Source organism: Colletotrichum acutatum (genome assembly GCF_030867785.1).
Source record: "Colletotrichum acutatum strain CBS 112980 chromosome Unknown BDZ83scaffold_13, whole genome shotgun sequence".
NCBI lineage: Eukaryota > Fungi > Ascomycota > Sordariomycetes > Glomerellales > Glomerellaceae > Colletotrichum > Colletotrichum acutatum.
Window position 1 is genome coordinate 481,279 of NW_026849007.1, and position 12,099 is coordinate 493,377.

Below are 12,099 nucleotides of genomic sequence, written 5' to 3' on the forward strand. Positions count from 1 at the left end.
TCAAGCTCGAGAAGCACCATCACCATGCTGCTGAAGCTGCGCCTTCTTCGACTTATCCACATCGTCATCCACGACCGGCGCCGCGGGGACGTCGACGGTAACGCGGTACTCTAGCCCAACATACGCGTCGCTGACGACAATGACCTCGAGCTTCTTGCCCTGCGCGGTCTCGGGGACCTTGATAGACACGCGGGCGGTGGGCTTGGACCCGACGGCGACGCTGCGGCCGGGTCCACCTCCGGACCAGCCCGCGCGCTTGACGGCCAGGACGTCGTCGCGGGCCGGGTCGGCGAGGAGGACGAACCAACCTTCATTCTGAGGTTTCGGGAAGCGGGGCGCGTAGACGTGGGCGTCGCGTTCGGTGAGGGCGTTCAGGCGGCGGATGTCGACTGTGATGCCTAGGGCCGTGGTTTCCGCTACGGGGACGGAGACGGCGAGGTTGGGGAGTTGAGATGCGGCTTTGGCGAAACGGGGTTGTTGGTGCGGCGGGACGGAGAGCTGTTTTGCGAGGGAGGTGATTTTGGATGGGGAGGAGGCGAGGGCTGAGATCTTCGCGAGGGTGAGGTTGGATTTGTCCGTCTTGAGGGTGTCGAGGCCGACGCCGGGGAGGATGGAGGGGGGCGGGTCGGTGGGCCAGCGGGCGGATTTGATGCACTGGAGGAGGGTGATGAACTGAAGGCAGGTAGAGAGGTGGCCTAGCTCGGTTGTGACGTCGATAGAGGCCTGGATGATACGGATGGCCTGGTCGAGCACACTGGTCTGGTCGCCGACGTAATCGGTGATGGGGAGGGAGATGCGTGACATATGTGCCTGGAGCAGGAGGAAGGCTTTCACATGGGGGTCCCACATGGGGAGGCCAAAAGAGCTGCCGGGGTAGAGGAGGTTGCGGGAGAGCTCCTCGTTGATGAGATCTTCATTGTGGCGGACGGGGAGCTCGTCGTACTCTGTGGCGCGGGACATCCAGGAGAGGACGTCGAGGAGGGAGGCGGCGGCCTTGACGTGCTTGACGAGGTGGCGGATGGTGATGTGGGAGAGGTAGTAGTAACTCATGATCTTGCCCATCGGGGTGGGGTCGACGTCGCCGTTGGGGAAGACTTCGACGCAGCTGGAGCGGGCGAGCTCGTCGAGGGACTTGTCAATCATTTCAATCATGTAGTCGTTAGCCATGGTCTGGGCGGCGATGCTGTTGTGCTCCTCGGCCGAGATCTCGAGGCCGTAGTAGGACGGATTCTTGTGTAGGCGGCGGAAGAAGAAGGTCCAGGTCAGGTAGTCGAGGGCGTCCTGCTTCGTAACAATGGTCTCAGCCGAGACTTCGGCGCACAAATGGTTGTCAAGGACCGTGTGGAGGGACGACTCGACGGGGAAGCCGGTATGGAGGAAATGCTTGTAAAAGTCCTTCTTGGCATCCTTTGTGAAGATGCGAGCCACGCCGGAGTTGTCGAATTGCGGGCGGCCGGCGCGTCCCAGCATCTGGAGGACGTCCGTCAGGTCCATGTCCTTGTAACCTTCAATCTTTGCGTCGTAGAACTGCGTGCCCTTGACGACGACGAGATGGGCCGGCAGATTGACACCCCACGCGAGAGTACTGGTGGCGACGAGGATCTGGATCTTGTTGTTCAGGAAAAGTTCCTCAGCTAGTTGACGATCAGATTCGACCAGACCGGCGTGGTGGAGTCCGATACCAAAGCTGATGGCTTCCTTGAGAGCATCGTCCTTGACCCTGGCGAGATTGAGTTGGAGGTCATCCTCGTCCATGTGGAGGAATCGGCGTGGGTTGTCCTCCATGCCGCAGTAGTTGATGAGGTCCTTGGCTGTTAGACGCGTTTGTCTTCGAGACGGCACAAAGACGATGACAGGCTTGTCTGGGCTGTGCGTCTTGACAGCGAGGAATGTCGGGCGGTTCATGGACTGCATCAACGGGCAGAAGCCTCTGACCTCGGGGAAACCGTCGATGTACAGCTCCAGCGGAACCGGACGCACAGAGTGGCGGAAGTTGAACAGGCCCTCCTTAACACCGAGCCAGTTGCCCAGGTCAGTGGCGTTGGCACACGCTGTCGACATACCAAGAAGGCGGACAGAGTTCTTGATGGATGCCGCGATGTAGTTCATGCCTTGAGTGGGTCAGCACCTTGCTAGGTTGCATTCACCGCGTGCACACTTACGAGAGACGATGATTTCCAGAATCGGACCACGATCACCAGCGAGGAGATGAATCTCGTCAATAATGACAAGACTCACCTGTCGAACGTAACCTCTTGTCTGCCAACTACGAGAAATACCATCCCATTTCTCGGGTGTAGTGATGATGACGTCGGCATCCTTGATGGTGCGCGTATCAGGGGTATTGTCACCTAGTCAGGTCAATGGGTATTCCGGGATCGAAATGCGCATGCAACATACCTGTCAGTTCGACGAGCTTCAATCCCAGAGGCTTAGCAAGTCTAGCTCCCCAATCCTTAACACGCTCGCGAACTAGAGCCTTCATTGGCGCAATGTAAACAACCTTGGATTTTGGCCGCTCCCTAAAAGCCCACCACATCGCCAGCTCTGCCGCAACGGTCTTTCCACTGCCGGTGGGAGATCCGAGGAGAACATTGGCGGGTGTGTGGTAGAGGGTGTGGAAAATTTGAGTCTGCATGGGGTTGAAGTACTGGAAGCGCTGGGCGTAAATCTCCTCGAGAGCCGGGTTCTTGAGAGCACTGATGGGTAGCGGTTGCAAGTTGAGGAGGTCAGTGTACACGCTCTCAGTATCTGGGCGAATAAGGTGCTGGAAAGAAACAGGTGTCACCGTCTCAGCGCCAAGCCATCGGTCAGATACTGCCCTTACATAGATCTGAGTGGGCAAGGGATCCGAAAGAGGGATGGTGAAGTTGAGTTCGTGCTCATCGTGGAGCTTCCTCCTGTTCAGAAGGAAGAACTCGTGATGGTAGATCTCAGAGGTCTCAGAGTTTTCGACCCAGATGTAGTACGACTCGGAAGTCCCGTGAATGTGGTCATTCCATCGGAAGTCAGGCTCGATGAACAACTTGATTCGGAGAACATCGCGGTTGAGTGGCGCAATTTCCGCTTCGACGCTGATGGTCGGGAAGTTGTTCAAAATGTGTGCAATCTTCTTGCCTGCGTTCTGATTATGAACCAGGCTACCAATCTCGGCAGACTCCATGTCTCTCATTGCCTCCACGGTCATGTTGTCCTTGGCATCGAGCTGATTAAAGACTGACTTGGGGAGATCGAACTGATGTAGGGGGTGCTGGAACGGCCAGATGCGTTTCTCAATAGACTTGGCAAGGGTAAGTAGAACCAGACACAGATGTCCCCATCTCCTATTCAGAGCAATCATGAACAAGGCTCTGCAAATACGGCCCGCCTGCTGAGCAACATAGTTAAGATCATTGCCAAGAGCAAAGTCTTCTGGCTGCGCTCTCGAGATGTATGCCTGCAACAGGATATTGGTCTTGGCCTGAGGCGTGTCAATGCCGCCATCGACGTCACAAGGAACGACGTCGTTCCTCAGACGCGTGAGCTCCTTTTCTTCAGAGTCTCTAGACTGGATATTGTCAAATTCTCCGCTCATAGCGATCATCTTTAAAATATCGGCCTCAGTGGCCATGGGGCGCATCATGGTGTTGAAGATCTGAACACTCGTGTGCAAGATGTAGTACTGACTGGCAATGCGGCCGATATCCTTGCTGCGGAGCTCCTCGGTCACTTCATTGAAGATGATCATCTGGCTCTGTTGAAGAGTTCGGGCTGCCTGGATACCCAGCGTACGACGTCTCTGAACAAGAGTGGGATCGTCTCTGATTTCAGCCCACTCAATGCCGTAGCTCATTGGGCTTCGTTGCATGCGGACAAAGAGATACGAGTATCCAATCCACTGGACAGCTTCGGGAATCGACGTCACAGTACCGAGGGAAATCTCAGCATTCAGATTGTCGACGAGCTTGGTGGAAAACTTGGACTCGATCGGTTGCTGCTCCGTGACGGTGGTCAAGTAGTGGTGGAGCCTATCTTGGGTGGTACAAATCATACCGATACCGGTGTCCTCGAATTGGGGACGACCGGCACGACCAAAGATTTGCAACACGTCAAGAATGCCAAGATCGACAAATTTACCCTCCTGTGCGCTGTACACTTGGGTTCCCTTGATAACGACCGCAGCCGCGGGCAAGTTGACACCCCAGGCGAGAGTCGCCGTACAGCAGAGAACCTTGAGGACACCCTCTCCGAAGAGCCTCTCCATAAGATTTCTGTCGGAGCGTGCCATACCAGCGTGGTGGATACCCAAACCCTTGGGCACCAATTCTCGCAGGTCTCGCGCCTTGGATTGCTTCATGTCTCGTACGGCGTTCTCGTAATTCGGGTGGTCGGTGGGGTCGAACAGGTCCACGCAGAAATCTTCTATGGCCTTCTCGTACAGCATCTTGGCCGTCAAGAGAGTGTCTCGCCGCGAATGGACAAATACCATGACTTGGTGACCTTTCTGGAGCATGTCCCTGACCTTTTCAAAGGCAACGGTGTCCAAGTTCTCTCTGGACGCCTTGGAACCAGCTTTGCCCTTCACACCAATAAAGTGCTGCTCCAAAGGCACCGGACGGAACGAGGCGTCAAAGTAGAACATACCGGCGTGCCGGTTTACCTTGAGGAAGTCGGCAACGTCCACGTAATTCGGAAGCGTGGCACTGAGACCAACTATACGAATCAACGACTGTGTGCTTTCAACTTGGCGCTCGGTTCTGGCGACGAGAGATTCCAGGACAGCACCACGCTCATCGTGAAGCATGTGAACCTCGTCAATGATGAGGAGACGGACTTTCTGCACCAGCTCGGTATCACCAGTTCCCTTTCTCGTCACGACATCCCACTTCTCGGGGGTGGTGACGATGATTTGGGTTTGCACAATCTCTGCCTTGGTCAGGTGCATATCTCCGGTGAATTCACGGCACTTGATGCCCAACCACGCCAGTCGCTTGCCGAGCTTTTCGGTGATTTCCGCAGCCAAAGCCTTCATCGGGGCGACATAGACAATCTTGAAATCCTGGAGGTCGACTGCGAAGTCTGTGGCAGTACTGTCTTCGATGGGGTTAGGTGTGCAGTAGTGACCAATGGTCTGAAGGATTGTGAGCATCGCAGCATCCGTTTTACCCTGTGTCCGGTTAGTGACCTGCATATATCGCAACAGATTTGGGGTGACTTACAGCACCAGTAGGGGCACAGATGAGCATATTCTCGTTTGTCTTATACGCGACTGGGTGAACCAGACTCTGCATACGGTTGAGAGCTTTGTAACCCTTGAAGGTGCCGCGACACAGGCCGTCCATATCTGAAATCTTGACCAGTCTCTGGCCGGGACCCAGAACCCCCTTCTTCCCTGCAGGAATGGCATACTCCTCATACTTGTCGAATAGCAACCTCTCGCTGCCGCTTGGGAGACCGTACTTCTGGCCTGAGTGGCTAAGGGAGTTTCCGGCGTTGTATGACTTGTACACATGAGGGTACTGCACTTCCCTGGTCATGGCAGGCGCGAGTGTCGCATTCTTGTGCTCAAAGTCCTGTCGTCTCAAGGCCTCCTCACGCTGTGCCTTGCTCAAGAGTTTTCCCTTGGGCTCCTGGGATCCCTGAGAGGTGACGGCCGTGACAATCTCGTTGCGGTGGCCGAGCAGTTCGATAATGAAGTCAAAGTCGTCGAATCCGACAAGATCAGCGAGCTGGGACTGGAGCTCCTCGTCGCCTTGACCGGATGTAAGGATGCTAATGATCTGGTTTTGGAAGACGTCTTCGGCCAAACCGTTTTTGGAGGCGATGGATGAGCACTTGCTCACAAACCAGGCGGCGCCGTAAGCAGCGTCGCCGTTGGTGGCGTCGTGACCGTCTAACTGGTCGCTGCTGTACTCATCATCTTCGTTGTCTGAGATGAAGTCCCAAACGTCCTGTGCGCCGCTGCCCGAGGAGTAACCTTCGTATTCATCGTCGAAATCCACATCGGAGGGGGGTTCTGAGGGGAGTTTAAGACCAGCCAAAGCCGTTTTCATGGCCTCGAACTGGGCTCGCCACTGGGTCTCTGCATTGTCGAGATTTGCAGACGCCATCGTTGGGTAGTCGAGGAGGTATTGTGCTTGTAACTCTCAATTTTACGTTTTTTTGTGTGAGAGAGTGATGGATGGAAATTGAGTGGTGCAGCTTCTCCCCATTCCTCATATTAAACACCTGTGAGGTCGAAAATGTCTATGATGGCTAGCGGTGGTAAGTAAGCCGGGCCCGGTCTTGGAGGAGTCATTCACCGAGTCGCCGCCCGCCGTGGTGCATAGTGGGGCGACTGGAAGAGAGAAAGGTGACGGGAAGTACCTGCAGCTGCCAACTCCCCCGCCGGATCAACCTTGACCTTCATTGTCGGCCACCGTGGCACTCGAATTAGCAGAGTTCCATCGATTTGCTCCCGCACCCAATGACGTCCGTGGTTGGTGGGGGTTCTAGACTTTTGCTCACCTCAGGTCACGTCACACACCTTGTTCTTTGTATGGTACCTAAACAGGTACTTTGGTACGGGCTGACCGCCACACTGAGGACGGAAGAGGGGAGCGCCCGAGCCTCCGCAGGCGGCAGGCAGGCAGGCTGTCACCGCAATGCTTAGCGGATCTGGTGTGTTGGGTGCTAAGCAAGGTACGCAGGTACATCAATGCCTTAATTACTCTGCAGCCTAGAGGGGCAGTCCGCTGAGCCAAGTTTCCTAATAGTGGGTGGTGCATGTGATGTACCGCCCCTCTAAGCCAATCGTTCCCCAAGGTGCCTGCGGTGCCCTCTGTAAACCTTGAACCGACGCGGAGACGCTTTCTCCATCGTTCTACAACTCGGATCGCCTCCTTTCTCCATTATCTCCATTCCCAATTCCCCCTACGATTACCTGACTTTCTCACCCTTCCACGAATCAGCCCATTCGCTGCTCCCGAACTCGACGTCCCTCGATTCATTCACGAATTACCTACGAACCGACGCCAACTAGACTCTGCGACTACACCTTTCGCTACCCCTCTCGCCCCTCAAACTCCGCCGTAAGTCAAGGCCGGATCTCCCCTCTCGTCGCCTAGACCGCCTTCAACGGCGACATCTGTGATCGACGACTAACACCACAACTCCAGAAAATGAAGTTGCACTACATCGGAGTACGTCTCTCTTCCATAGCTGCTATCCGGCACCTCGAGCGATCCTAAGAAACACTGGCCCGCGACCCAGCAATTCAATCACATCGCAACTAACGCCTGCGTCGCAATAGATCCTCCGCAATGACAGCAAGCCCGCTGTCGAGCTCTGCAGCGAGATGGAGCTGTCCGCATACTCCCGGTTCACTAGAAGTAAGCCATCCACGATTGCGCACAAGAACTGGTCGCCCCAGCTACGAGCCGGACGACTTGGCCTCGAGCCTATCGCGCCCTCCCATGCCTGAACCTGGGCTGATGATTCTTGAAAAACAGACAGCTATGCCGAGTTCATGAGCCTATTCTCTAAGAAGGTGGCCGAGTCGACGCGCCCTGGCCAGAGGCAAGATATCGAGGAGGGCGACAACACATTCCACTGCGTGGGAAGAAGCGAGGGTATCTGTGGCGTGTAAGTGGGCAACTCTTCAAAGATGCCTTTCTGCAAAGTAGCCATACACACACCAAGGAGCGGTGCTGATATTCCACTGCGCAGTATCATTTCCGACCACCAATACCCGAGTCTCGTCGCTCACCAGCTTCTCTCCAAGATGTACGTCCACCATTCACCCCGAGGGCCTGCCAAGCCCCCGCTCCCCTTATCAGGTCCCCAAGACTATGCTAACAACGATGACAACAGCGTCGACGAGTTCCTCACCAAGCACCCGCGCTCCACATGGGCGACGGGCGAACCCAAGCTCGTCCTTCCCGAGCTCAAGGAGTATCTCACGCGGTACCAAGACCCGCAGCAGGCCGACTCCATCCTCAAGATCCAAAAGGAGCTCGACGAGACCAAGATTGTGCTCCACAAGACCATCCAGAGCGTCCTGGAGCGCGGAGAAAAAATTGACGACCTGGTGGCCAAGAGCGACGGCCTGAGCTCCCAGAGCAAGATGTTTTATCAGCAGGCCAAGAAGCAAAACTCGTGCTGCATCGTCATGTAAAAAAAAAAAAAAAAGAAATCACAACCCCTTTTCAACGCCCCCCGTCCGCCTTGTGCTTCACTCGCCTGATTTAATCGTCTTCTGAACCGTCTGGCGTTGGATCCCCTTGGAACTCTGTCTCAGCATAAACACTCGCTCCGTGTGCAACGTTCGCTAGACCTCGCAAGCAAGAACGACTGCCTTTTGTTTTTGCTTTCTTCTCTTTTGCAATAACGTCAGGGTAGCAGGGAGTTCTTGCACTACCTACACTCCCAGCAGGACGATGGGCAGGCAGGTAGCAAGGCCCCAGTGTTCATATTTCTCTCCTCGGACCGGGCCGCCAAACCAATTTTCAGTAGCGAGACAAATTGACGGCTAGAGTTTTAGGATTAATACAAATCATCTTTTGTTGCAGAAAATGTCATTGTATGGATACTGCATGCAGAAAAAGAAGTGAGCAAAGGGCGGCAGTCAGCCGAGACATTTTTTGCTTGATTTCTTCATGGTGTGAGACAAAGGAATGTTGTGCTGGGCGCCCCAGTCGTCTGCTTCTGACGGCTACCTAGTCTATTGCCGTTCGCCGCATGACGGTCTCTTTCACGCGGAAACTTCGATTTGCACCAGCGAGGCATATTGTAGGTAGTTGATGAGTTGAGCATGGGTTCTCACGGAGAAGTAGTGTTATCGATTCTTATTCAAAAAAATATACCTATATAGCTGAGTCCTTATCGAGTCGAAGAAAGCGTTGATTTCAAATCCCTAGAAGGACACGGCAAGGTTCTTATCATCATGTCCTTGTGGTCCCTCCTGTGTTCTAGCTACAAACACCGAGGTCTCTCTAGCCAGTGTGGTGATTCTCTTGCGAGACAACGAGGGCTACAGCTTCAACTTGAGGATCGTTCTTACAGACGGTCCTACAAAAGCCACGCAGAGCCCACGCGGCTGCGTCTGCTGCGCAGCCGGTCACTGACTGAGACCCGGGCTCATCGCTGACCTTGAGACTCGAGTGGACCTGAAATCTATGTGAGGTAGTTCCGGACTACGGACATAACAAAGACACACCACAGCCCAGGGTTTTAATGGCGTTCTCAATATGTTTGAACCTGAAAACGGCATGTTTATTTTTAAGCTTTAGGAATTATCCAAGAAAAAAAAAGGAAGATTTTCCAAGAAAGCTTTCTTCATAAAGGTGAACCTAAGGGGGTGACAGGTTTGAAAATGCCCTGGCCCTCGCCCGCCGCCGTCCTTCTCCCTTCTTACACCAGACAAAAAAAGAATATCTCCCCTCCTCCCACAGTGGTATCGATTGCGCGCAAAAGAAAACGAACCTTCGAGGTCGTATTACAGGAAGATCAGTTACTCCATCGGAAATCCTTCTCTGTGTTTAGCTTCTCGGGAAACTCGCTTGCAAGTGACAAAAAAAGACCGTTTGAACTTTGCTTTTCTGATAAGGCCACCACACACACACATCCACAACCCCCACACAAGACAATGAACTCATCAAACCTGAAACCAAAGTGAAGAAACCCCCATTTCACCAGGCGTATGAAATCCCGCTACAATCATAGTCCAAAATGGTCCTCCAGAATAATGAGGGGAAAAGTGTCGACAAAAAAAGGTGGAGTAAAGGAACAAAAATCGGTGGGTGAGAAGGTGGTTGAGTAACAAAAGTGATTTGGTAGAAATCTGATGGCGAGCCCGAGCACCATCAGTGTATGTGGACGAAGGGAATTAGAAGAAGAATGTCCAAAACGATGACATGGTGAGGGATGTGTCTGGGCTCCATGAAGTTTCGTGTGAGTTTACGCCAAGTCATCCTCGACGATGATCCGCGAGCTCTTGCGGTTTTGTGCGATTTGCTGCTCAAATGTCTCGCCGTGGCTGATGAGCGTCGGCGTGGAGCTCTTCGTCGTTGATAGCCGCTCATTCTTGCCCACTGTGATGGTCGTTACCGGGCTTCTGACATTGGGGCTGCCGCCAGTGCGAACAGCATTCGTCTTCAAGGGACGCAACATTCGGCGCTGCTGCCGGGAGATGCTGATCTGCCGGGCAATCGAAATTTCTACCGCAGCGCGGAGCGCGTCGTCCGGCTCAGACTCGTCAAGGGATGGCTTTGTGACGTGCGTATGGACGGAGGATACCGATGCTGGGGAACGGTCTTTGGCGCTGGGCGCAACGCTCGACGGGGCGGTGGACTCGCCTGGTGTTGAGATCATCTGCCATGCGGGTTCGTAGATGGTTGGCTTCAGTTGCTCTGTCAGGTGGATCTCCTCGGATTCGTTGTCGTCTGTTGGCGAGTCGAGCATTAGGCCGGACTGCTCGGGCCCGAAGACGAAGTCGTGTACATCGGAGGGCTCCGTGGGATGGGACCGGGCGATCGTCTCGGGCGATGGGGTCTTCCGCTTAACAGATTCTGGACTCCTTTCCTCTGCGGCTGGCCCGAAGCTTGCTCTCTGCGGGGATGACAAGAAAGCGGGTGAGGTATTTGAGCGGAATCGGGGTGACTGAGGCGGGTTGTTGGCCGATTCCGAGGGCGTGGCCGGGAACAGTGAGAGCGAAAACGCTGGCGATTTGAGCGGCTGCGGCGATGTTGCTCTCCGACCCCTCATACGTTCCCTCTCCTCCTCTTCCCTCGTGACCTGATCGTTGATCGTCTTCAGTCTGTCGAGAGTAGCTTGCCGCCTTGCCAGAAGCGAAGATGAAGGTTGTAACCCTTGTGGTCCCGATGCCGAATCTTGTGATCCATATGGTTGTTGTCCAAGGACGTTACCAAACATTACACTGTACCTCTCCATCGTGATGCTGGGAATCTCCACGTCCAAGAACCCACCCGATGGCTTAGGCGGCAAAGCCGGTACTCCCATGGACACGTGAACCGGCGCAGATATGTCTGATTTCTTGACACTCTTGGTCGATCGTGTGGACGCCATTCTGCTTAGTAGCTTAGGGGGCTTTGAGTCTTTCGGGCTCGGCGGGGCCACCGGGCCAGCGGTTTGTGAGCGCTTCATGGCAGGTTTGCTATCCGCTGTCCTCTTCTCCGTGTTACGTCTTCCCAAGTCGGTGGCCTGGTTTGTCGTCGGTGAGATATCAAAGTCCTTCCTCGTGGGTGCTGGATGCTGAAGATTCATTGGTTGTGAGATGGCGACTGGGGATGAAGCAAGTCTCTTGCTCTTTGAGCGGCCAAACAGTTTCCACCTTCCTGATTTCTGCTTCGGTGCTGGCACGGGTTCCGGTATCTCCTGTGGCGGTTCTGGTGTCGGTGAAGCCCTCATCATGGTCGTGCTGAGGCTGGATGCCTGCGGTTGCCACTCATCTCTTGGGGCGGGCATCGGCGATGGGAGGAATTCGCGCGACGCTGTAAAGTCCGGAGGTGGATGTGTCGGGCTCCCTATGGCCATGCCTATTGCTATCGTTCCCATGTTGCTATCCATCGAATCTGGCGTCTGTGTCCTGACTGTAAAGGTGCGCGCCGGCGAGAAGTCGTGTGAGAAGTCGCCAGGACTCTCTACCGGAGATGCTGGGTTGTCCCGTATCGGGATGTGATACGACTTGTAACCACCACGTGCTGAAGACTGAGGCCTGATGTACAGGTCATCCTTGGACATACGTCTATCAGCAAAGGATCTGAAGCTGGTGGTGCTGTAGTTATGAGGTGAAAGACCTCCGCTAGTGCTGGGCCGCTCAGCCATGGTCGAAGACGCCTTGGATGGAGGAGGTGTAGGCAGCGGGCGATGGCGGTATGTGTTGCGAGTTTCAACGGCAACGGCAGCAGCGGCGGCAGCGTCGGCGGCAGCGTCCTTTGCGAAGAAGGGCACGCCCTCGTTTTGAGAAGCGCTCGAGTCTTCCTTGGTCTGTTGGAAACTTGACACAAGACCCGGCGACCCCAGGACGGGGGACTCTGGGCCGTGCGTCTGCACACCACCGGGGGCCCCTCCACCAGTCCTCATGCTCTTCATAGATCTGGAACGGTTAACCAATTTGAACAT

At 54.7% G+C, this 12,099-nt stretch overlaps 3 protein-coding genes across 3 annotated transcripts; 1 reads left to right on the forward strand and 2 right to left on the reverse strand.

The window, feature by feature from the left end:
* On the reverse strand, positions 1–6,089 carry BDZ83DRAFT_748620 (Sec63 Brl domain-containing protein; the record flags this gene model as incomplete). The annotated part of the gene is made up of 4 exons (XM_060513644.1): positions 1–2,111; positions 2,163–2,351; positions 2,401–5,146; positions 5,199–6,089. The coding sequence occupies 4 exons, from the start codon at positions 6,087–6,089 to the stop codon at positions 1–3; spliced, it is 5,937 nt and encodes a 1,978-aa protein (XP_060369234.1).
* A 1,050-nt stretch (positions 6,090–7,139) lies between these two features.
* On the forward strand, positions 7,140–8,134 carry BDZ83DRAFT_716607 (synaptobrevin; the record flags this gene model as incomplete). Its single annotated transcript, XM_060511864.1, has 5 exons — positions 7,140–7,160; positions 7,271–7,349; positions 7,470–7,602; positions 7,687–7,743; positions 7,831–8,134. 5 exons carry the CDS (start codon positions 7,140–7,142, stop codon positions 8,132–8,134), a joined length of 594 nt encoding a protein of 197 aa, XP_060369235.1.
* A 1,781-nt stretch (positions 8,135–9,915) lies between these two features.
* Positions 9,916–12,099, reverse strand: BDZ83DRAFT_568934 (uncharacterized protein; the record flags this gene model as incomplete). Its single annotated transcript, XM_060504134.1, has 1 exon — positions 9,916–12,099. The coding sequence occupies one exon, from the start codon at positions 12,097–12,099 to the stop codon at positions 9,916–9,918; it is 2,184 nt and encodes a 727-aa protein (XP_060369236.1).